Source organism: Plectropomus leopardus, chromosome 5, assembly GCF_008729295.1.
Source record: "Plectropomus leopardus isolate mb chromosome 5, YSFRI_Pleo_2.0, whole genome shotgun sequence".
Lineage (NCBI taxonomy): Eukaryota > Metazoa > Chordata > Actinopteri > Perciformes > Serranidae > Plectropomus > Plectropomus leopardus.
This window is the reverse complement of record NC_056467.1, coordinates 34557482-34584180: the sequence shown is the minus strand read 5'-3', so window position 1 is coordinate 34584180 and position 26699 is coordinate 34557482. Positions and strand designations below refer to the sequence as shown.

Here is a 26699-nt window from a genome sequence, read left to right as displayed (position 1 = left end):
AAACAATTAAACAGGCGTATGAGGTAGCAGATTAACCTGCCCACTCCGATGTCATCTGTCACTCGAAAAGGGGTGCAGGGCTGAGCTGCAATGAGGGGAATGCCGCTGTCTGAAATTTCTGCAGCAGCATCCTGGATGGTGCCTTGTGCCTTCTCAAGGTTTTATAGCCTCAGTGTGGCTTCTGGATCCACACTGGCGCCAGCTTTTATGCCACTAGAATCTGCAATTTACAAGTAGGCAGGTGTCTGTTTCAATGTGACCCTGCTGGTAAGAGTCATCCACTTTATCAACTGCCATTGGCTGTCCAACCCGTTCTCACTCAGAACTTATCAAATATGTCCGCTCTGTCAATGCTTTCAGCGTTCGTGATACCAAAAGCCACTTTCTGCATCCATCCGGAACACGGCTGAATATTGTAGAGACAAAAATCATATATGTGTGTGTGTGTGTGTGTGTGTGTGTATATTCACTTTATTGGGTTTATAGGCCTGAAGTTAACTTTTATCAGAATCATCTGACTAACTGTCCTTGGAAGTTTCATTTGTGTGTGAGAAAAAAGACAAATGTTCCTTGTTTCAGTACTCATCTCAGTTAACTTGCCTTAGTTTCCTAACACCGTGTTTCTTCTTGGTCAGACTCACGCAGTACGCTCTAGGTGTCTGTGTTCTGTCCTTTCAGCTGAAATAATCAACTCTGTTAAACCTACTTTTTTCAAAATTCTATTTTCTGACTTCATTAAATTACACAAAAGACAGCTACTTTTGTTTTATCATTATTTGTTCACTTCTCTGAATGGACATAAGATGATTTCCACCACAAGTAGCGTCAGATGAGAACGCGCTCAGATGGAACCAGTAGCATTGTTGTTATATGCCTGTGGATGGCCAGACAGCAATGGGCGTGTCCACATGCAATGTGCAGGGACAGCGTCACTTAAGAATCTGGCCGGATGAAACACTGACAGACAGCATCAGGTAGTAACACTGCCAGTAACAATGTTATATAAGGTGTGCAAGTGTGCTTATAGAGCAGGCGGGTGGAGAGGTGGATGGGTCCCACAAACAACCAACTGGTGGAAGTCCAGAGTTTGTTTCCATTGTGGAGTAAGTGAGTTTTTTTATTTGCACTTACCATAAGCCTCTTTTGCCTAAACCTAACCATCCATGACTTTGTTGCCTAATCCTAACCATTGTGATGGTCTGCACTGGTTGCCAATGTGCTGTTATGTAAACATAATGACTGTGGAGTGTCATTCCACCAGCTGCATTTGTTTGGCATCCCAGTAACAGGCTTCATTATCCCACCTTGTGCATCTGTTGACATCATGGTAAGGATACCTAAAACATCATAAGTAGATGCAGAAAGTCACTGACAGAGCAGCACATTGTGATCAGTTGGGATGAGATTGTTAAGGCAGTCAGGAAGGAATGGGACAGCACGAAAGTTACAAAGTTAACAATGGTTCTGTGAATTCCTGTATGACTTCAGTTATGCCAGAGAGAAGATTATGAGAGGCCGAATGCAGGCTATATGTAATATTCATAGCAGGTAACTTACACGTCACTCACATGACTGTTTAGGTTAGGACCTTTGTGAAGTACAAGGAGACATATCCATTTTGTTTACTACCACTGGCAGTCATCCGGGAATTCACAGAACCATAGTTACTTTCATAACATCCGTGTGGTGTTCTCAAAATGTGAAGGGATATAACAGTTGGTATATACTGCAATGGTTTTTGGATGTTCAACAAGCAATAGTCAACAGATTGACACAAAGCTTTTTCGTTTCTGTTGGAGAAATAAGCCCTATAATTTATAAACATATTTATAAGTAGTAATAAAAGCCTCTTGAGTACCAGCAGGTACAGTTGAGGCCTGCAGCTATGAGCAGGATGACCAGCAGGGTGATGAACAGGCCGAAGCCGATGATGGTGGCAGTAATGGCCCAGACTAATGTCCTCTTGGACATGTCAATCAGGGGTGACTTAAGGGCCATCCGCACCTTGCGTGCCCGCCGGCGGTCCTGAGGAGGGTACCGGGCCAGGTTGACTCTCTCCATGCCCAGAGAGCGGACCAGGCACGCCCTTTGGTTGCTCAGTTGGTCAAAGGTGTGTTTACCGTGGTAGCAGCCCATACCACTCTGACCTGGAGGGGTCACAAACAACTGTGCAGTCAAGCCAGTGAAAAACCGTATGTTTAATATTTTTCTATATGGAGAGACTGCTAGTATACTGCAATATGTGTGTGAGTACATTTCTCACACAGTACACTCATGTCTTCTTCATACAAAAAGACAGCCTAAGAGAGAAGGCTAGAGATGTGAAAGACATACTCAGCATACATTTAGTTTGTTATGGGGTTTTTTACATTTAAGCGTTGATTTGTGACCCAACTTGAAACCAGTTTTATTTGGAATTTACAGCAGGTCTACATTCCTCTGTACTACAGTCCTTATTACTGTTAACTATAAAAACTTGGGTGGGGGCATTTGATGAGGGGAGAGAGGCAGGGACCTATAAGGCATTTGAACATGCAAGGACATGGTCATGCTGGATATCATTTGATTCCAGTGGACCTCAACATTCTATCTGGCTTAGCCACTTTCAACTAAACCACACAGTATTCACACTATTGCTTTGTAAAAGTTTCTACAACTTGCTGACACTCTCTAAACATTGTGCATGATTGCATAACAACACTGCAGATAACTTTTACTTCACACTATCCACCCAAACAATCCCTCAAAAAGCTTATGATTCCAGCAGTGTATCTCACAGCACTGTACAACTGTACTCATGGCGCAGATCATCAAAGTACCAAAAAACAAACTCCCCTTCTTACATTTGTAACAGCAGATTGTGTCTTACTTGCGCTGTTTTGTGGTAGAACTTGTGTCTGGTCACATAAAACTGCTAAAAATGATTAATCCACACTTCTTCGCCTCTTATCAGTCCATGCTGGTCAAAAACATTATGCCTAAGCATGGAGAGCTGTGACATCATCATCTCTCTTATAGGGAGAAGCTGTGTATTTCCATCTGCTGGTTGAATCGGTTAAGTACATCCTTAGAGTGTATTGTGGCCTTGTGACTCCATTACAGGCTTACTCAGTGCATTTATTATGGTTATCTATGAGTGGAATCATGTATAGAGGTCTGATTAAATGATATTTCGAAATAAAGCCAAAAACTTGTTTTGATAGGCTCAATAATTTTAATGACATCGAAGTTAAAATGAGTTTTATTGTTTTCTGGGAGAAAAAAAGGGTGCACAAATGGACCTAAAAATGCCAATTTCAATATCTCGCCTCAGAATTTCTTTACTTAAGGCTCTCCATTGTGTCCTGCTACATTTTATAAGCATCTATCTCTGCACAGATGACTTTTGGGCAAATGCATCATACAGGGTTCCCAAGACCATGGAAAAGCTTGAGAAGTCACGAAATTGAACTGATTTAGAGATTTAGAGACCTGCTTGTGAGTATCGAAGAGCATTTAGTCACTAGGAAGCCTGATTTTTTTTGTGGTTTCTTGTCACTGTATTGCTGTTAAACCTCACTTTCACATCCTGCAGCTGCACCACCATCCTGCTCACTCAGAAATATTAAAATATAATCTCAATATTAAAGGAATTGCAGTTCGTTCCATTAAGGTTAAATGGTACAAGGTAGATTTATTGTCATATTTCTTAAACATGGTTTGAGAAAAAATGAAATTAAAGTGGCACCAGTCACATCATTAGTCATCTATTCATTGATCCAAACTTTTACACCAATTTTTACTATTTAAACTGAGACGACACATTATGTGCACCAAACATTTTGTGAATATGTAAATAGACTTGATGCTGTGTGATTTAAATGTGAGGTCAAAAAACACAGTTGAACCAACGACTGACAGTTCATAAAATTGAATTAAATGGTCCCAAGTAACAAACTAATATCCAACCGGGATTCTGATTCTGATAAACTGTAAACTTCCACTAATTAATACGCTTCAATACTGAATCAAAGAGGAAATGAAACAGAGTGTGGGTCTCTGACAGAGGGAGGAGACTGAGAGAAACTTAGAGTTTGTTGCAGAAAACCTGTAAGCGAGCATGCTTGGCTTACAGAGTATGTTGCCATGGTAACATGTTTCAGTTATTACAGTAACTGACCCAAAGCTTAAGTTACCCCTCTTTTTGGAACAGAAAATCCAAAATTTCCCTCATCTCAAAGATTTCACTAAACCCATTTTCTGAATGAACGCAGGTGGAGAAAAGGCCAGAGAAGCTCAGGTAAGGGAAAAGGGGGATTAGGTAGGAAGCTGATTGGCTGGAAAAAAACTGTGGAGCAGGGATGGACCAATTAGGCAGATGCAGGGCACAGAGGGGCTAATGAGGGAAAAGCAGCATAGAAACACAAGAGAGGAAAGCACACAGCAAACTGAACCCCAGAAATACAGAAAACACAATCCTCTTCATAATAAACCAACCCGAGTGAAAACAAAGATAGACTGCCTAATAAGGGCAACTGAAGTGATTCTAGAGTCAATTACAGATACAAGTCAGTTCAGCCTTCCTCCAAGTCTGAGGGCGTGAGGACACAGAGCAGACTGTGACAAAACCTTACTTACTTTTTTCTTTCTAACAGGATTTAATCTACACTGCTCCATGGTGAAGTCTACATGAGTAAATATACAGACAATAATATACTTTGAGTCAGTCTTACCAACACCGCCAAACGGGAGCGAGCTGAGTGTGTAGTGCATCATGACGTCATTGACTGTCACTCCTCCACTTGTGGTCTCCTCAATCATCCTTTTTGTTGCCTGTGGGAGACCAGAGGAGAGGAAACCAGAAAGATGAAGACCATTAAGAATTAAAACATGTTTATCAGTTCCCATGGGATCCTGGAGGAGGTTTTCTTAAAAATTACGATGCATGTCCTGGTCACTTTAAATGTTTTTTTCTGTCATGATAAGATTTTTTGTTAAGTTCTTATTATAATGAAATGTTATTATTCATTATAAAAAATTTAATATGTTATTATAAACTTGGATATGTATCATGATATATAAACACATTCTCATCCAAAGACGACACATGGCAACATGTGTCGTGTTTGGATGAGAATGTGTTTATTATATGTTAATTTTATGACACATGCCATGACACATGCTTCTTATATTACATTGTTACTGAGAGCGTTTTGACTTGACACCATTCTTCCACCTGTCATGCACACACAACACGTTCCGTCTGGCAGTGTTCTCAAGTGACACCCCGACCAATTCTGTGCAGGTTCTCAACTAATGCCTTCCAGCAACATTTCATGATCACGCGAAAGGTACCTTTTGGCATCACGCACTAAAGTGGCGGTATTTTACAAGTTTGGAATGAAATAGGCTGGACATGATGCATTTTCAGTCAATATCGGTGTAAAATAAAACAAATACTAAAAAAATCTTTGCTGATTGATTCAAAGTCTTATTTGTGATGTGTCAGAGTCAGTCAGAAATATTTAGAAGGCAACAGCAAGAACCGCAATGATGAAATGGGTTACCTAATTGGAAACACAGTGATTGACAGGAAGAATAGGTTCAATGACAGAGGAGGCAGACACCTCAGTAGTGTCTAGTGTTAGCATCAGATGAGAGAGAGACCATCGCCATGTAACACTAACAGTTAACCTGTCACTGTGAGTGACTCTGTCACAGGAGCAGTCTCATGATATACAAAGAGAGTGGAGGAGAGGGGCTGAGCGATCAATAGGCTGATGATAGCTCTACAATGAAATGAGATGTTACGCTTTTTAAATTGTTAAATTTGGAGTTAAGTTGTGGTGATTGGACAAAATTGCAAGGTCACACAAATATTGCAGGGATTGGCTTTATTTGCATTCATTGTTGCAATCACAATATCGCAAAATCCTGAAGGGACTGGTTTCTAAATCACCTCTTACCTTCTTATCAGAGCAGAAGATGTAGAGGGCCAGGGGTTTCTCTCTCTCATTGATGAAGCGGATAGCATCGTCCATGTCACTCACAGTCACTATGGGCAGCAGAGGGCCAAAAATTTCCTCCTGCATCAGCCTGGAGTGAGGGGGTGTGTCCTTCAGCACTGTTGGAGCTGCATGCCCAATGTCAGAAATATAAATTTCAACACAACACCGAGAGTATATTTCTTGACTGTATCACTGTTCCTTCTTACCAATGTAGCGCTGCGAAGCGTCACTCTGTCCTCCCACTACAGGGGTGTAACCCTCCATCAGACTCATGATTCTGTTGAAATGACGCTGGTTGATGATTCGGCCGTAGTCTGGAGAGCATTTGGGATCAGCACCATAAAATTCCTGGAATGGATTAAAAGGTATTGATGAAACTCCAAACTGTATAGTTTGATAGAATTAATGTAAACTCAGGCAGGTTTGAAGGATGGTACCAGTAGAGTTTGTCGGATGCATTCCACCACTCGACCCTGGATGCAGGGTTCACACAGGATGAAGTCTGGAGCAATGCACGTCTGACCACAGTTAACAAACTTCCCCCATGTTATACGACTGCAAACAAACCAGATATGGAAGAACACATTTACAGTGATGATCACTTTCATTTACACTTAAACAAATGAACAGTGTGTTTCAGGGTTTGAAGGCTTTAAGAAAGGTACATTAAGTTAATTTAGGCATGTGTAGCTAGGGTTGGGGAGTAGCTGAATACAAGGAATTAAGTACTGTCTTTAAAAATAGATTACTTGAAGGGATTACTTTATTTGCTTTGTTTATTTGCTATTCCATTGTGCCTGACTGAATGCAGGCAAATTCACCGCCTAGAAGTTAATGTGGAGGTAAACGGGCTAGGTGGGAATGACACCACCTTACCCCTGCCTCAAATCAGTGGACAGGAGCTAGCTAACACACGGCTAATGAGCACAGACAAAGCTACCGCGAAACAGGTAGGCTCTGTTCTGTTTAATAAATCTACAAGTAGTAGTCCTCCCTGGAACCACCTTGGAGCAAAGCCAAAGAACAAATCATTTCCCTGGGTAATGGGAGGACGTTTAACAGGCAGAGCACAGCGAGCTGAGGTGTGTGATGAGACCGGCTGGCCTGCACTCCCTCCCAGGCAAAGTGCCTCCTCAACCCCCACACCTGGAAGGACACAGCTGTGGAAAACTGTAGAAGGGCGGATGAGCAACAAACCTCCGAAACAATCAAGCATTGAGCTGCGGAACAGATACGCTCCACTGATGAAGGACCCTGAATTTCTGTCAGACCGTCCATCCTCAGTCAGCGGGGTAAGGACTGATAGCATGTCGAACAGTAAAAGGCTACAGGGAAAGCTAAAGCCTGGGCCTCAAACTTTGATTGTGGGTGACAATGCTATTAGAGACTTACAGAGGGTGTGCAGTAAAAACACCAAAGTGATCTGCTTCCCCAAGGATGTGGTCTCCAACATGACAGAAAGGATTCTGAGTATTGTGGCTGAACACCCAACTGTGAGGAACATCATAATACACGTAGGGTGGAATGATGTTGCTAAACAACAGTCTGAAGTGTTAAAACAGGACTTCACCGAGCTGTTGAAAACAGTGAGCTCTGTGAAAGCAGATGTGTTTATCAGCGGACCTATACCACCGGTCAGATATGCAGAGGAGAGATTCAGTAGGCTGCGGGCTCTAAGTAAGTGGCTTTCTACTGCATGCACTGCCTATCCAGTAAATTTTATTGAACATTTCCACATCTTTTGTGAGCGAAGACACCTTTTCAAAGGGAATGGACTTTTCTTGAACAAGCCAGGAGTAAAATTGTTGGCCTCTAATCTATTTTACTTCCTGCGTCACCCATCAGTCGCCTCTGCCAAGGACTTTAAACAAGAGGAGCCAGCCAGGATGAAAGACAAAACAAGGCAGATTAAAAACCCAGAGGGAGAGCAACAGTCACCCCCACCCAAGGAGTGCTCTGAGCCAAAGAGGCATCAGAGTGAAGAAGAGGAGGGGTCTCCATAAGCCTCCATCCCCCTTTACAACCACAGCACCTTCGACGGTCCACCTGCCTCACCCCCTGAAACACCCACCAGGTCTCTCTCCTCCTTACCCTCCCTCTCTCCCTCCTCACCCCACCTGGAGTTCACTGACCAGATGAAGGAGCTGGTCAATGCTGGACTAAGATGTACCCCCCGTCCCTCTCCTATCTTCTCTCCCATAAGCACCACACTTCGACCACCACCACCTCCAACACAGGCTCCAAAGACTCGTCGCCCAGTCCTCCCCTCGAGCCATATTAGTAAATGTCTACAGGCCACCTAAATACTGTGCAGACTTTTTCGTTGATTTTAATGAACTGCTGTCGATAATCTGTATTGAATATGACTGTATAATCATTGTTGGTGATTTTAACATTCATGTTGACAGCCCCCAGGACAGAGGGGCTAAAGAACTGTACTGTACTCTTGACAGCTTTGGGCTGAGTCAGCATGTGTCAAAATCCACACATAACAGGGGGCACACTCTGGACCTGCTTATCTCCAAGGGTCTAAACATACACAAGGTTGTTGTGAGTGATGTGGCCCTGTCTGATCACTGTTGTGTTTTCTTTGAGAGCTCTATCTCTGTGCACAGGAGTAATCAGAAAGAAGTTATCAAGAAGCGATGCATTACCGAAAACACCAGTGAAATGTTTAATGTACTTTTTTCTTCTACAGCAACCCTGCCTTGTGGTTCAGTCAATGAGCTAGTGTACAACCTTAATTCTAAAATGTTAAATGTGATAGATGCCATCGCTCCAATTAAGTTGAAGGTTGTCTCTAGCAAGAAAAGATCTCCATGGAGAAATGCCATGGCAGTGAAAAATGAAAAAAGAGAGTGTCGGAAAGCTGAACGCAGGTGGCGAAAATCAAATCTACAGATTCATTTTGACATCTATAAAGAGAAACTTCACACTTATAATCTACAGCTGAGGAATGCAAGGCAGTCTTTCTTCTCAAACATTATCACCAGAAACAAAAATAATGCTCGAGCACTGTTTTCTACTGTTGAGAGACTAACAAACCCCCCTGTGTCAATAGCACCTGAACTTCACTCTGCCAGGGCCTGCAATGACTTTGCTTTTTTCTTTAGAGAGAAAATTCAGAATATTAGATAGGCTGTGAATTCTTCAACACCAGGTTCAGGATCTGTGCTGTGTCTGTCTAAAAACCATTTAAACACCATGATGCAGTTTAATCCAATCAATGACAAAAATCTGGAGGACATTCTACACCAACTGAGCTCTTCCTACTGCTGTCTGGATGTCTTACCCACAGATTTTTTCAAAAAAGTTTCACACGTCATGGTATCTGATCTCTTACAGATTGTAAACATGTCTCTAAGTTCAGGAGTCTTCCCACAGACCCTGAAAACAGCTGTTATTAAGCCCCTCTTAAAAAAGAACAATCTAGAAAAGACCTCAATGAACAACTACAGGCCGATATCAAATCTTCCTTTTTTAGGTAGAATCATTGAAAAGGCTGTGTTCCAACAGCTAAATTACTGTCAACAGCTGCTTTAACGTCTTTCAGTCAGGTTTTAGACCACATCACAGCACTGAGACAGCTCTGGTCAAAGTATTTAATGACATTCGCTTAAACACAGATCATGGCAGATCTTCAGTTTTAGTGTTATTGGACCTCAGTGCTGCATTCGACACAGTCGACCATGATATATTACTTGATCGACTAGAAAATTGGGTGGGACTATCTGGCACAGTTCTTGATTGGTGTGCATCCTACTTAAAGGGCAGGGATTATTTTGTGTCAATAGGTAACTTTAGATCTGAGCAGACCAAAATTACATGTGGAGTCCCCCAAGGCTCCATCCTGGGGCCTCTTCTGTTCAACATCTACATGCTTCCACTTGCTCAGATCATAGAAAAAAACAAAATAGATTACCATAACTATGCTGATGACACCCAGCTCTACATTTCAATGTCCCCAGGTGACCATAGCCCCATACAAGCACTGGGTAAATGCATGGAGCAAATATCTGAATGGATGTGTCATAACTTTCTTCAGTTAAACAAAGGAAAAACTGAGGTAGTTGTTTTTGGACCCAAGGAGGAACGTCTTAAAATCAGCATGCAGCTCCAGTCACTTCAGTTAAAAACCTCAGACCAGGCCAGGAATCTGGGTGTTGTCATGGATTCAGACCTGAATTTTAAAAAACACATACAAACAATTACAAAGCCAGCTTACTATCACCTCAAGAATATTTCTAGGATTAAAGGTCTGATGTCGCAGCAGGACCTTGAAAAACTTGTCCATGCATTTATCTTTAGTCGAGTTGACTACTGTAACAGTATCTTCTCTGGTCTGCCTAAAAAGTCAATCAGACAATTGCAGCTGATCCAGAACGCTGCTGCTCGAGTCCTTACTAAGACCAAGAGAGCGGACCACATCACTCCAGTTCTGAGGTCTCTACACTGGCTCCCTGTCTCTCAGAGAATAGACTTTAAAATTCTTTTGCTAGCATATAAAGCACTGAATGGTTTAGGCCCAAAATACATCAAAGACCTTCTAGTCCAGTATGAACCATCAAGACCACTCAGGTCATCTGGTGCAGGTCTGCTCTGTGTTCCAAAAGTCAGAACTAAACATGGAGAATCAGCATTCAGTTTCTATGCTCCGTATATCTGGAACAAACTACCAGAAAATATCAGGTCTGCTGAGAGTCTGAGTTCTTTTAAGTCAAGGTTAAAGACTCACCTGTTCACTGCTGCCTTTGACTAAAAGGCTTTTTACTTTTTAAATTTTATATTTTACTTCGAAACTCTGCACTGCAACTCTTATTTTAATATATGTGTTTTTATATTTTTGGGTTTTATCTGTTGTTTTCCCACTTGCTGTTTTTAATCACCTTTTACATGCCTCTTTTATAATGTTTTAAATGTGTTTCCTTTCCCCCTGTTGTTGTATTTCAATGTTCTGTGTGAAGCACCTTGAATTGCCTTATTGCTGAAACGTGCTATACAAATAAACTTGCCTTGCCTTGCCTTAATTGTATTGTTTTATATTGAAATGTTCCAACTGGCCACGAGCGATGCAGTGCTGCCGCTCTGAGCTGAATTTTTGTCAGACGCCATGCTTGTAATCATTCCTGTCGCTCGCTTTAAAAGCTCCATAGTGGACGGGAACAGCTGATTCACAAAGTTGAACACCTAGCCATTGTAGCAGATGATGAGGACAACTCTTGATAAGAAGATTTTCAAATGCCTACCCAAAACTTAAACTTCTTTTGGAGATTCCTTAGATGACCCTCAGGGTCATCTAATGGACCTAACTGCCTTGTTGAACTTAACGACTCAAGGAGATACAGGAGATCTCTACATCATAGAAACCGACAATTTATGTCTTTGTTGCACAACCAACACGTGAGACACATCGCCAGACTGTGAGAGAGGACCACACTGACTGATTTTCATATTCAAAGTAAAATGTATCTTGAAATGTTGTGTGGAGGTCTCATACCTACAGAGCTGGAACTTTGCTTACATGCCGATTTTGAGGCCAAACTCACAAACACAAGCTGTGCCTGTGTGTGTGTGGAGGGGTGTGACCTTTCGTAACCCCCTGCCAACAGCATGCTACACACTGAATGGTAAGACTCTTAGTACAAACTTGCATTTTGATATGCATCTCCTTTATCTGTACCTTAATTATCCTTCCTTTACACTGTTATTATGTTAGTATTACACTTACTTATTTTCACACATTTGTTATGTTTGTTAAACATGGTTAATACTGTTTTCCTTAGTTAATGATCTGCCAAATAATTATTTAGTTTTCTCCTAAGTGTTTGGTATTGATCAGCAGAGGAGAGCGTCATGGTTTCAAATATTAAAGATTTGAAGGCCTGTAGTGAACTTTATCAACACTTTAGGAAGAAATTAGATCTAGACAGTTAAAAAGTGATTGAAGGGAGGAGTGTATTTTTTTCCCACTTTGATGGTCAAGCACCACACCCCTTTGTCACGGGAGTTATAACCCCAGTGAAGTCGACAAACTTGGGTCTTTTGGCTCTATGATCTTTCGGGGTTTTTTGGCTCTTTTGGCAAAGGGGGGGGGGGGGTCTGCTTGTGCTGCAGCCCTGAGATGCTGTGAGCTGCTGTTTATCTACCTTGAAAGAGAGAACTTAGGAAACAGCCTGTGCTACACGTGTTCTAAATGACGATTTAGAACCAGAGGACTTTGCACGAGAGAGACTGTGAGACAGAGAGAGACTTCGAATGAGATGAAGCCTGATAAGCTGTAATTGTGATCTCATCTCAGCCACATGAGGTGTCAGAAGATGATCCAGCTGTTCATGGAGAGAGAGAGAGAGAGAGAGAGAGAGAGATGGAGGAAACAAACTCAAGCCGAGTTTGCAACGTTCAAACCGACCAAGGCAAGCCACCAGAAACGCACGAGCATAACCGAGCTGCCCGCCCAGTGTCCTCACAAAGGCCAACTTTCCAGAGTGAACCGTTTCCCCGGCATCGAGACTTCTGAGGAAGGTGAAACGATCTTTCCTGTGCTGTTATGGGGTTGATGCTCTTAAATGATAGGGTCACATATGGGTTATTCTCTGATCAGGACTCTTCTTTATCTTTTCCTCCTATGTTTTATGGGATAGGTTGCCTCTCTGCTGTTGAACGATGCTTGACATTGACTTTTCTTCAATCTTAACTTTTTATCTGCTTGATCATCTTGCACTATTTCAGTGCACCTGATCAAGTCCAGATGTCACACCTAATTCAGTTCCTCACTGGTTTTCATCTCCTAATTTTTATTGTTGCTTCATTTATTAGTTTGTTGTTCATTTAGTCATTTTTTCACGTTGTTTCTTTGCTGTATTGACTGTTTCATCATTTATCCCTACTTATTCTGAAATTCACTCATTTGTAGTTTTCTAGGAGTAGTTTTGATGTGTAGACAGTAGTTTGATAAACCTTTCATTTATAAAGACACTTGATCTTATGGTGTGTGTGTGTGTGTGTGTGTGTGTGTGTGTGTGTGTAATGTCAGGTCCCTGTACACCTGGAAAAAGAACTCTGTAGCAAACTTCAAATCATGAGACTGAATTAATTTATAAGGCAAAATGGGATATCAACCTTTCTTTTTTAATGGGTGGTGCTCCGATATTTTTAAACTCTAATTTTTAATGTAAACTTATAGCCGAAGTTGAGTCCCATTACTCCACTTCATCTTTATACCAATTCATGTTTCTGAGTCATAATTTTGTATTATGAGTTATAGTTGCGGATTTTGGTATTGATTTATTAATTAATTCATAACTTTAATTAATTGATAATTAATTAATAAATCCCCTATTTAAACCGCTACATTATTCAACTGCAAAAATCTGAATAGGGTGGCAGCTGGCTGGAGAAATATTGCAAGGAAGCAAAATACTTTCTTGATGTTGGTTGTTGTCATTTCAGTTAAATATCACAATGTAAAAAATGCGTTTTATATTTAAAAAGTACAGATGGAGAATGATAGACAGAACTCACACATCTTTTAAGAGTTCATGTCTTCACTTAAGTGCACAGTTGATAAGTAGCCTTCCCCATTTTGACCAAGCAGTCTGGTTCATGTCATTTCAGTTTGGTATTTTTTGTGTTTCCATTATGAAAAGTTGTAGTTGGTATCAATGGTACCAAAAATGGTTCCTTAAAGTCCCCATTTTTCGCCCCCCCTCTGTTTTGGTACCAATGTTGTTTGTTTACTTGACATAACAGACACTCACTTGCTGTTAGGACACAAAATTCATGGGAGGCATTTCCCATAAACTAATTTTTACAAAGTGTGTGCAGTGTAGGTTCCACACCACAATGTCAGAGGAGATGCAGCCAGGACACTGTTGTTTCTTTTTGCCATGAAAATATAAGACCCAGACCAATGAACTCAGCAAAAAAAATCTGAAGTATTTCAAAAGTAATCCAAAGTAATTATAAGTAATCTGTAGTGGAATACATTTTTAAAGTAACTCTCCCAACACTGTGTGTAGCTGTACGAAAAGAATAAACCAATTGCTAGCAAACTACAAAAGGAATCCATCCAAAGCTGAAAGGTTTATGCCAGTGGTTTGTTCCATCTTCTTAAACCACAGATGTGAATACATCTACATTCTCTTTCAACCCTTTTCCAAACCAGCGTTTAAGTTTTACAACAAATGTCAGAAACAAATGCCTGACAATAAGGTAAGAAATCAATCTTAAATCAAACGTATACTTAAAATTACATTACAGTAAAGTGTATGCCTTTTGTACAACCCCAATTCCAAAAGAGTTGGGATGCTGTGATAATATAAATAAAAAAACAGAGTGCAACGATTTGCAAATCTGTTTGGACCTATATGCAATTAAATATTGTACAAAGACAAGATATTTATTGTTCAAACTGTTACACTTTGTTTTTGTTGTTTGTTTGTTTGTTTTTTTGTAAATTAACACTGAATTTCATGCCTGCAACACATTTCAAAAGGGTTGGGACGGGGAACAAAAGACTGGAAAAGACTGGAAAAGTTGTGGAATATTAAAAAAAAAAAAAACACCTGTTTGGAATATTTCTCCAGTAAATTTATTGGCAACAGATTAAAGAATCATGGATGGGTATAAATGGGCATCCAGGGAAGGCTCAGTCATTCACAAGAAGGGATGGCAACAAGTTCACTACTTTGTAAAAAGAAAAAACTGCATGGGCAAACAATCAATACACAATTGCAAAAAAACTAGAGATTTCACCATCTGCAATCCATAATATCACCAAAGATTCAGAGAGTCTGGAAAAAACCTCTGCATGTAATGGGTAAAGCTGAAAACCAGCGTTTAATGCTCTTGGCCTTCAATCCCTAAGGCTGCACTGCATTAAAAACCAATATGATTGTCTGAAGGATATTACTACATGGCCTCGGGAACACTTTCAAAAACAACTGTGAGTAAACACAGTTCATGGCTGCATCTACAAATGCAAGTTAGGACTCTACCATGCAAAGTGAAAGCCAGATATCAACAATATCCAGAACCACGGCTGACTTCTCTGAGTCCACGTTTCAAATTGTTTTGGGAAATCATGGACGTTGTGTCCATCGGGCTAAAGAGGAAAAGGATCATCCTGACTGTTACCAGCTCAAAGTTCAAAGACAGCATCTGTCATCACAGATGCTGGTATGGGAGGGTGTTAGCATCCATGGCATCATGGGTAACTTTTCTCAACATCTGTGAAGGCACCACAACTGCTGGAAGGTACACACAGGTTTTGGAGCAACATATGCTGCCATCCAGATGATGTCTTTTTCAGGGACATCCCTGCTTATTCCAGTGAGACAATGAGACACATTCTGCATGTGTTCCAACAGCGTGGTTTCGTAGTAAAAGAGTGCAGCTACTAGACTGACCTGTCTGCAGTCCAAACCTGTCTCCCACTGTGTGGAGTACTATAAAGCACAAGATATGACAATGGAGACACAGACTGTTGAGATACTGAAGTTGTATAACAAGAAGGGGGAAGAACTTCACTTTAAAACTTCCACCATTAGTGTTCTCAGTTCTCAAATACATAATGACTGTTGCTAAATGAAACGTGATGTAAACGTGATGGTTAATATGCCCTTGATCCAATTTTGTTTTTATTGAATTGCAAGCATCAAATTTAGAATGAGTGTATATTTCCAAAAAAACAATAGTTTATCAGTTTGAACATTAAATGTCTTGTCTTTGTACTGTATTTAATTGAATATAGGTCAAAACAGATTTTCAAATCATTGCATTCTGTTTTTATTTATGCTTTACACAGCATCCCAACTTTTGTAGAGTTAGGTTTGTGTTAAATTGACTAAAATACAAAAAAAATCAGCATGGCCCTTTAAGTGCTGAAAAGTATAGACCCCAATATCAGCAATATGAATACGAGCACTTTATCATTATCACTTGGTGATAGATGGACTGTTCAGTGAGAGTAGTCTTCATGCTAACACTACACTTATACATGACTGTAGACAGACACACAGCAGCTGTATAGCTGTAATTCAATCTGCCACCTGTACGCCTCTGCAGGGTACCACACTCATCAAGTAAGAGGTGCATAAACCATGATTGCCCAAATAACAAGTGATGTTATGTTGCTCTCAGAGCCAACATGTCATTTGGCTCACTGTGTGACTGCTGGTGATAAGGGCTACTCTGATGGATGGTGTGTTACCGGCAGGCGATTCTGATGTCACAGTTCTTGTCGATGTAGCAGGGACTCTTCCCTCCCAGCTCCAGGGTCACTGGGGTAAGGTGGCGGGCTGCAGCCTCCATCACCACTTTACCCACTGTGCCGCTGCCTGTGTAGAAGATGTGGTCAAACCGGAGCCTCAGCAGCTCCTGAGTCTCTGACACTCCACCTGTTACCACTGGGTATAGATCCTGGAAATAAACAACAAAGTTTCACTGAGGATATCTTAAATTAATCGGCAAATACAAGGGGGAACTAACGGAAATATGAAGCATGTCATAATGGAGGGAGTCCCGTCACAGGGGGCACTTGGCCCTGCTGTTGTCAAACACATCACATGATACATTATTCCATCAACAATAGCAGCTGGTGTTCAGACCTTGTCCAGATAGCGAGGCAGCAGAGCCCGGAGGAGGAGGGATGAGTACTCGCTGAGCTCTGACGGCTTCACCACAGCTGCGTTGCCTGTGGAGAGAGAGCATGGGTTTCTGTGAATGGAATGAGATCACTGAGTGACAGAGAGCCAACAAGTTTGAGGCTGGGAAGAGAGGCAGGGCAGAGGATGCTATCAAACTGAAGGTCAAACCATAGTTTTTATTAAAACTTGTAGTGCTAAACGCAAGTTTGACGTGTGCAAAGTTAATGTATGACATTATTTACCCAAAAGAGTGACAATGGCTAAAAGTTATCTCAAACATACAAAACTGGGAATGTAGCTTCAGCCAAAGTGTTTTCCTAACATACATCACCCAGAGAGGAATAGTGATCCTAATTAATATATATCTATATCTGTACAGATATGACCATATATTCTGAAGAAAAAATGAAGAAATATGAAATCATTTATTGAGAAGAGGATTGAAGTAATCATGTAAAACTGTAATAGAAAACTGTAGAAGTACTAAGACTGTTTCTGTCATAAAACATTAAAGCCTGTTTGTCTCTTTTGTGTGTGTGTGTGTGTGTGTGTGTGTGTGTGTGTGTGTGTGTGTGTGTGTGCGCAGACCCGTGCCAGAAAAACATAACAAAAGGCTGAACTTCAACTGTAATATAATTTTTTTGTTACACCATTACACCTTTACGATTATGGTTGGTTGGACTACATTAGCAATAATGCACACGTGTACAGAACATTCCAAATCCATTTCAGACTGATAGTGTCACCACAAAAGATTGCAGGAGAATATCTCTACATTGGTTATGGAGGTCTTTATGATTACATTTGAATAAATTATAAAGAGTTAATGAGGGGCTGGACATGGAAAGATTCCCTACCAGCAGCAATAGCTCCAACCAGGGGCAAGAGGGTGACAGCCCAGGGGTAGTTCCAGGCCCCGATGATGAGCACCACTCCCAGAGGCTCCGGCTGGATGTAGACCTCATCTGATATGGTGAGGAGGTTCTTCTCAACCGACCTCGGAGCTGCCCAGTCTGCCAGCTTATCTATAGCCAACTTGATCTCATTCTCAATGCCAGCTAGCTCCAAGAGAGGCGTGTCATACTGGCTCTGCAGGAAACCCAGCATACTCAGCATATTACACAACATGACATGTTACATGCAGAAGCGTGTTGCGTCTCCACTCACCCTGTTGATGTCCTGTTTGAGAGCCGTGGAGATCTCAGTCTCTTTCTCTGTAATCATCCTCTGCAAGGCGTGAAGCTGCTGCAGTCTGAACTCTAGAGGGCGAGTCCTGCCGCTCAGGAAGGCCTCTCTGGCCCGCTGCAGCGCCTGCCTCTCCATACTCACAGCTGGAGGACCACAAAGAGCCTCTGGAACTGCACATACACATACAGCATCTGTCTAGAATATATAGCAGTGACACGCCATGCTCTTTGGAGCACAGTGAGAAGTGTCCTGGAAAAACTTTTTTCTGTACAATGGCTGAAGCCTTTTTGGAGCCCCCCTTTCTCACCACACAGTCATTCTGTCATTTCTTCCTTTAGTTATTTAGTTAGTTAGTTATTGGGATCTCCTTTAGCTGATGCCAATGGCTAAAATTTAGCACATAATATTTATCACACACATGCTGTACACAGGTGTGTGTGTGTGTGTGTGTGTTTGATGTACATCATATTCGTCATAAAAGACACTGTATACAACACAGCGCCTGTGCTACCCTACATTCATCTCATGTGCACCTCAAATTATATACTAAGTTGTCGTAGAAGTTCACTGAAGCATCCATACTGATACACATTCAACAACATTCACAGTGATTAGTCTGGTGATCAGTCCATAAATTACCCTTAAAGGCCATCACCAGAGAACAAGAACAAGTTGTGACCAACACTGGACCATTGATCAGCTGCTTCACAGGATGTGATACAATCCTAAATGAAATCGAAATTAAGATTTACTATTGGACTGGTAGATGTGAAAGGGGGCGTTCCAAATGTCCTTTTTTAAGGCATTAGATTTTGGGCAACATGATTTTGCCATCTGTTGCTGCTCTGATGAAATGATTGTGAAATGTACTTAATGTGGTAACAATTTGGTAGTTACCTACAGAAAAACTTACAGAAAAACATAAATGAGTGCTGATCAGTCTTATTTAAACTCATAAGTAACACCAAAAAATAACCCCAGTGGCCCAGTGCCCACACAACAAACCAGCCATTTAAAAAAGTTACTTGCTCTGTAACCTGGATTTAGATCTTCTATATCTTTGCTGACCTTCCTCTGAATGAATGCAAGTATGCCCGAACAAAAACATCTCAATGATCTTTATCAAAATGCTCAAATTCATATTCACACTTCTGTTTATAAAATGAAGGTAAAAACTATTATATTTGTTTGTTAGATGTCCAAGCAGTGATGTGTGCTGCTGGAGCCGTATTGTTTTTGTTCAGATTATTTTTTATTCCTTTCTTCCTCTTAATTTTCTCCGCTACAAGTGTAAGACAAAAACTCACCAAAATTGGCAGGCTGGTTGCAAATTCCACCCAGGTACAAACAAGGGACACTCAATGACCTCAACCTATTGCACTGGATGGGCAGAGCCATAAGTTCAAACTGAATGATGACATCAGCAGCAACATGCCTGAGCAACAGGATGGAATCTTCATAGTAGCTGGTGATTCTAATCAACTCCTCCTTCAACTCAAAAGATGTAGCAAGACCAAGGACAAAAGCATTTTATTTTTTAAACTTTGTGTAAAAAAATGACCAATAAATCTACCTTCTACTCATTACAATATATATGCATTTGTAGACATTTCACATTACAAACTTCAAAAAATCCCAATAAATCACCAGTTTGTCCTACAGAACTGAAATCTTTTCACAACATCCACTGAACTGTGACAGAAGTTTGCCTTACTGCAATGTATGACCAATTCAGAAGTTTTCTCTATATTTTTAAGAATATGCATAATAAAATCTATATCTCCACAAATCTTCATTCAAATGTTACCAAAGTAGATATTCTTTGGATACTAGTTGTCACTTGTTTCACATGGTGCACGGTGAGCCATCAGTGATATTCAATATGTTGTTTTAATTTGTACTGTATGCACAATCATACAATCATTTCATCTCATTTTTAACCAAATGCCACCAAAGTATTTGACAATACACTCGAAACCAGTAAAATGATGAGACTTTCTCAAAATTTTATCACCCATGCTTGACTCTAATAAGTACTTTAAGCTTAAAAAGAATGAAAAATACCCCAGATTTGCACATGCGACAACATAACCACAAGCAGTTAGACAGTGTAGAGGGAAAAGTTGAGATGTCGTATCCTTTACTACTTTATTAATATCCAGACTAAAACTCCCAGTCTCCAGTGACAAATCTCTAATATCCATCATATTCAATTCTAGTAAAAAAAAACTTCATTCATTTCATAACTCATCCTGTCAAAACCAACTATGACCAACAAGCATCAGCTGATTTGTTCACCATTTGAGTGGTAAGGTGGACATCTCTCAATGCAGAGGTTATGAGTTCTATTTCCACTTGTGCCAACAAGCAGGTGATTTCAATCTTTGTATATTCCATGATAACTTTTGACACTTTCACATAATGGCACAATTGATGTATAAATGGATGTTTAACAAAATCTTTAACAAAATAAGAAATTTCAGAACAAATGTAGTCATGTAACGCACGTTGTGTTTGTGAAAGTCGATTTATGTATGTCAAAAGAGCATCAGCATGTAGTGATGACCACAATGAACATCATACTTTGAATCATATAGTTTTGATGGCATACTATAGCATGTGTTCTTTAATGACATCCACCGTCCACATGGAGATGTTTTCTACGGGCAAATTGAACCTTTTCAACACCATTTGGATATTAGACTCCAGGAAAAGGCTACAGACAGGAAATCAAACCCACGATTCTTGGCCATCCCTGGCACCATACTGTGATGGTAAAATAACATGGGGATCTTTTCTCTGAGCAATCTCTGGTGATTATTTTTATTACCGATACATAAGTATTAAACCTGTTGTAGTTAATTTGCTTGTATCTTGTATTTTCTTAATTCTAGTTTATACACTAGTTTCAATGATTGATTGCTCTTTGCATCATGTATCTTTTATTAACTGTATTTGACTGAGCGGTACTGTGGCAGTGGCGGTACAGTGGTTCTCTTTGGCTGGACATGGCTGGAGTCAAACCTGCGGCCACTGCGGGAAGGACATATAACCTTTGTACATGTGATGCCCACTCTATCAGGTGAGCTACTTGGCAGCCTGTTTCACATACTGAATTGCCAGATAGCCTAATCCATAATCATAAACCATCATTTATTAGTTGACTCATATATTGTATGAATAACCTGAACCTACAAAATAACTTAGTAAAGCTGTCAGATCCATGTGGACAAGTAAAAAGTAGGCCTACAAGACTGTCTTCCAAAGTGAGGATGAATCAAAGTGAAAAAAAAATGCATAAAATTGAAATACTCCAATTAATTACAGTGTAAATTTGTACTAAGCCTTTGAAAACTGGAATGACATCACTTTTCTTGTGCTGAGTTCAGACGCCTTTCACAAGTATTAATCTATGAGCCCTGAACATATTGGTTTGAGTTCTTTTGAAAACGGGGAAAGGCAATAAGCTATTTTACAAATTGTCCTGCAATCTGTAAAAGAAAAAACAATAGGGAAAATGTCTTTGTCTGTGATCTTAATTATACATTTGAAATTATTCAAAAGACTTATTATAGTATATAATTTTAAGCCTTTTTTCAGATAATTTTGTCATGTCTCACATGATGGCAGCCCCTCCTTCTCCTCTGTGTGTCAGTTGATCCCGTCTGTCTTTTCCTCATGTTTCTCTCCCCTATCTGTGTTCTGTGTGTGTGAGTGGCTTTTCTGTTGCAGGCAGTGCCAGGTGCAACTCATTCCCACAATCAAGACCTGTCCTATAAAGACTCTGGTTTTCCATCCACTCATTGCCAGATTGTTCCGTCAACCAGCATGTCCTGGCTTCTCCCATGTACCTGTGTCGCTGCCTGCCTGCTTGCCTGCCTGTTGCTCCAGCCTGTACTGTGCTCATGCCTGCTACGTTGCCTGCCTGCCTGTGTTCCTGACTGACCATCACCTGTTCCTACCGTGAGTTCCTCTTCATTTGGAAACGCTCTTGGTTGTGAGCCGGCCACATACTTATGCAGGTTCGCCGTTCCACGGGGTTGACACCCAATCAAAGAGACTTTGAACACTTGCCACTGTTGGAGCCTAGGATACCTCATCACCCCTCCCCCCTTGCTCTTTCATTGCTGTATCACAATAAATATTGTCTTAAATCTGCCTCTTGTGATCTGTGTGGTGCTCTTGGGTCCGGTCCCTGTTGAAACCACAACAGAAAAATCTGGCTAATAACATGGACCCACTCGACAGATCCAAGTCTGCAGGTAAAGAATCTCCAACACGCTGCAGCTAATCAGAGAATTATGCTTGACCAACATGACCAGACCCTCCGTGGGATAATGGATTCTCTGTCGGACCTGACTCCTCCACCAAGAACGGTCTCCAATCCCCCCCAGCAGTACCAGTGGGCACTTTTCATCTTGTGAGCCTTTTGTCCCAGCACCGTAATGTTACGAGGGTAATTTAGGCGACTGTAAGTCATTTTTGTTTCAGTGTTCTCTGGTGTTCAAACTGCAACCCTTGACCTACTTTAGCGACAGATCTAAGATAGCCTGCGTGTTAGGTCTGTTAATGGGGAGAGCTAGGTCTTGGGGGACCATTTTTTGGCAAAGCCCAGACACTGCTAATGTTACTTTTGTTGAATTTTCTACTGATATGATGTCTGTTTTTGACCACCCCATCTCCAGCAGTGACACTAGCAACTGTCTGCTTAGACTCCGGCAGGGTTCTCTTGGCGCTTCTAATTACTCGGTTGAATTCCATACTTTAGCTGCTGAGCTGGGGTGGTACGACAGGGCTCTGCAAAGCATTTTCATGAAGGGATTAAACGAAGCCAGGACTTAGTGGGGAGAGACCTGCAGAAGCTAATAGCTTTAGCTATCAAGGGTGATAACAGGTTGAGAGATAGACATAGGGAGAGGGGCAGGGTGCCCAAGCTAACTTCCCTGGTACTGCTGCCGCTACTGGGTCTTCCTACCGGTTTCCTGAGGCCAAACCCACCAGTGTCAGTTCTTCCACTGCACCCCCATGGACCAAGGAACCCATGCAGTTGGGACGGAACCGACTCACCCCCACTGAAAGAAACAGGCGATTTAAGGAAGGACTTCTATTGTGGTGAACCTGGACACCAACTGGATACCTGTCCCCAGCGTTTAAACCGAAGTCGTAACCAGTCACAAACAGGGTTCTGGTGAGTAGCACTGTAGTACAATATTTGCCCCGAAAATGCGTTAATATTGACGCCTGTGTCATGCTAAATAGTAACACGTTTAAACTTGAGGCCCTTGTTGATTTCGGCTCTGATTCTAATCTGCTTGACTCCAACTTTGTTAAACAGGCCCAAATTGCCACTGAACTCATTGACACCCCGCTTGAGGTTAACGCTCTCAGTGGTGACTTACTAGCTCATATTACAGAACAGACCAAGCTGTTACGCCTCCTGTTGGCTGGCAATCACCAGGAGAAGTTAGTGTTCCACGTCGTGCCTTTTACTCACGCACTTCTAGTGCTCGGCCTCCCCTGGCTTCAGATCCACAATCCCGTTATTGATTGGGCCACCGGAAAAATTGTTAGCTGGAGTAATTTCTGCCATTCCTCCTGTCTAAAGTCTGCTCAACCTCTGTGTTCCCTCAAAAAATGTGTTACTCCACCAGAACCCCCGATATCTCCTCTGTGCCTCCAGAGTATCACGACCTTGCTGATGTCTTCAGCAAGCACAGAGCCATGTCATTACCTCCTCACAGACCACATGACTGTTCCATTGACCTGTTGCCTTGGGCCTCTCTTCCCACCAGCAAACTCTACAACCTCTCAGCCCCAGAATGTGAAGCCATGGAGAGCTACATCACTGATCCCTGAACTCAGGTATCATTTGACCCTGTTCCTCACCACTAGGAGTGGGGTTTTTCTTTGTGGACAAGAAAGATAAGACCCCGAGACCGTGCATAGACTTCTGTGGCTTAAATGACATCACCATCAAGAACAAATATCCTCTGCCACTCATTAACTCTGCCTTTGAGCCTCTCCATGATGCTGCCATTTTTACTAAACTGGACCTACGGAACACCTATCATTTGGTCCACATCAGAGAAGGTGATGAGTGGAAAACAGCTTTCAACACCCCATTAGGCCACTTCATGTACCTGGTCATGCCCTTTGGACTCACCAACGCCCCAGCTGTTTTCCAGACATTAGTGATTGATGTATTGAGACTTTTGAACCATTCTGTGTTTGTTTATCTTGATGATATTTTGATTTTCTCCCACAACCTCGAAGAGCACATTGTACATGTGCGGCAGGTTCTTCAGAGGTTGTGTGAGAACAAACTGTTTGTTAAAAGTGAAAAGTGTGAGTTCTATGCCTCCTCAGTCACCTTCCTGGGCTACATTCTGGAGAGCAGGCCGGTGAGGACTGATCCTGCAAAGATCTAAGCAGTCACTGAGTGGCCGGAACCCACTTCACGGAAGAAGCTCCAGAGGTTCCTGGGGTTTGCCAAAATGTACAGATAGTTCTTGAGGAACTACAGCAAGGTAGTAGCACCCCTCACCAAACTAACTTCCCTGTCTGTTCCTTTTGTCTGGTCTCCAGCGGCAGTTGAGGTATTCTGTGAGGCATTCTGTGAGCTCAAGAGGCACTTTTCCACAGCTCCCAGCTGCAGCCTGATCCCCCTTGTCAGTTCGTCGTAGAGGTGGACACCTTTGATATTGGTGTTGGGGCTGTCCTTTTTCAAAGAGCTGCAGGAGACGACAAGCTTTATCCCTGTGCCTTCTTCTCCAAGAAGCTTTCACCTGCGGAAAGAAACTATGATGTCGGCCACAAGAAGTTGCTAGCATTGGAGGAGTGGCACCACTGGCTGGAGGGAGCAGAATCACCATTTACGGTATGGACTGACCACAAGAACCTTGCATACATTCAGAATGCCAAATGTCTCAACTCCCGTCAAGCTCGCTGGGCTCTGTTCTTTGGCCACTTTAAATTTAACCTGACCTATCGGCCAGGTAGTAAAAACACCAAACCCAATGCTCCCTCCAGGCAATTTAATCAGGACACTGACAGGCCCAGTGTCCCAGACACCATACTTCCATCGTTGTGCCTCTCTGACATGGGAAATTGAGTCCTTGGTTAGGACATCCCTGCAAAATGACCAAGATCCTGGTGGTGGTCCACCGGATCATCTGTTTATGCCTGTCTCTGCCCGTCCTCAGGTCCTGAAGTGAGGTCACACATCTCGGTTTGCCTGTTACCCTGGGCCCACCATGACTCTTTATACCCGTGAGTATGTTAAGGCCTGTACGGTCTGAGCACGTGGAACACCTCAGGAAGAGCGTTTGCTATTCCCCTCAAACTCCCTCATTCTCTCAGGATACATCCTACTTTCCATGTCTCTCGGCTAGACCAGTCTCTACTAGCTCTCTCTGCCCCATTGCACCCCTGGCTCGATGATGGACACCCTACTTATACAGTCAGTCGGATCCTGAACATTCGCAGCAGGGGGCGGGGCTTCCAATATCTGGCCGACTGGGAGGTAGCGAGGGAGGTTATCCTGGACCCCTCTCTCCGGAGGTGGTTGTTGGGGGGGGTACTGTCATGATTCACATCATGGCAGCCCCTCCTTCTCCTCTGTCTGTTGTCTGTTGATCCGTCTCTCATCCTTATGTTTTCCTACGCTGTGTGTGTGTGTGTGTGTGTGGGCGTGGCTTTTCTGTTGCAGGCAGTGCCAGGTGCAATTCATTCCCACAATCAAGACTGTCCTATAGAGACTCTGGTTTTCCATCCACTCATCGCCAGATTGTTCTGTCAACCAGCATGAACTGGCCTCTCCCGTGTACCCGTGTCGCTGCCTGCCTGCCTGCTTGCCTGCCTGTGCCCACTGTGTCACAATAAATATTGTCTTAAATCTGCCCCTAATGATCTGTGTCATGCTCTTGGGTCCGGTCCCTGTTGAAACTGTATCAAATTTCTTTGTTTTGTTGTGATTTTTTTACTGTCCCATTTTTGTTTGCTTGTTTGGCTAATTTTCAGGGTTTTTTTTTTTTGTTTGTTTGTTTGTTTTTTTTTTTACTTTTTACTAATTTGGTAAAAAGGGGGTAAATCCTTAAATTGTTCATTGCCTTCTTCCCATGTTTTTTTTAATAAAGCTGAAAAGTTTGTTCAGGTTTCAAAGGGCTAAGTACAATACTTAGATACTAAATATACTTAGTTACATTCCATCACTAAATATTTTCAGAAGACTGGAATACCTCATTTTGTAGCCCAGTAAGCCTCAGTTTAATGTAATAATCTGTATTTGAATTACTTTAGGAATTCATGTCAACAGGAAAGTGATTCTGCTGAGTGATGATATTTGATATTAGTTCAAGCCAAAACTCTCCAAAGGTCATGATTACCATGTTGACAGTCAGCAGGTGTTAACATGAAGACATGTCTTTCAGTTCATATAGATGTCTGTGAGCCAGGCAGAGTGCAGGTCATACATTAACAAGTAGTCAAAATTCTGACAGCGGTGAACTCGTTTTATATGCTGACCTGAGAATCATCTGCGATCTGAACGCGCTTTTATCCAATATCAACATCTATGGCATTATCCGTTTATTCGTTTGATTCGGAAAAAGATAGGAAAGAAGAAAAATAGACTCACGTGTCTCCGGTCAAACACACATCCAGTGGATTCTGTATAAAATATGAGCGTATTAATCCGCCGGTGATCTGATGTGAGAGCAGCTCAGATGTCAGACACGCTGCAGGCTGACTGACTGACTGAGTCTCATTATACACTGTTTATCAGCCCGGCTGCTCTGGGATCAGATTAACCCCGCACGCACGCGCACATACACACAGACACGCGCGCGGTCCCACGTTTTAATCAGTAATTCCACCTCAG

At 41.9% G+C, this 26699-nt stretch overlaps 1 protein-coding gene and 1 long non-coding RNA gene across 2 annotated transcripts; one reads left to right on the top strand and one right to left on the bottom strand.

The window, feature by feature from the left end:
• Positions 1–1147: 1147 nt before the first annotated feature.
• LOC121943398 (aldehyde dehydrogenase, dimeric NADP-preferring-like) lies at positions 1148–26544 on the bottom strand. Its single transcript, XM_042486923.1, has 10 exons — positions 26457–26544; positions 17801–17991; positions 17491–17722; positions 16595–16680; positions 16198–16406; positions 6425–6542; positions 6194–6335; positions 5946–6112; positions 4713–4812; positions 1148–2147 (listed from the first exon to the last, which is right to left on the bottom strand). The coding sequence occupies exons 2-10, from the start codon at positions 17954–17956 to the stop codon at positions 1828–1830; spliced, it is 1530 nt and encodes a 509-aa protein (XP_042342857.1). The 5' UTR covers positions 17957–17991; positions 26457–26544; the 3' UTR covers positions 1148–1827.
• LOC121943400 lies at positions 21438–25775 on the top strand. The gene is made up of 5 exons (XR_006105848.1): positions 21438–21784; positions 24188–24317; positions 24407–24698; positions 25024–25090; positions 25530–25775. It is a non-coding gene; the product is annotated as an uncharacterized LOC121943400 (long non-coding RNA).
• Positions 26545–26699: the final 155 nt, after the last annotated feature.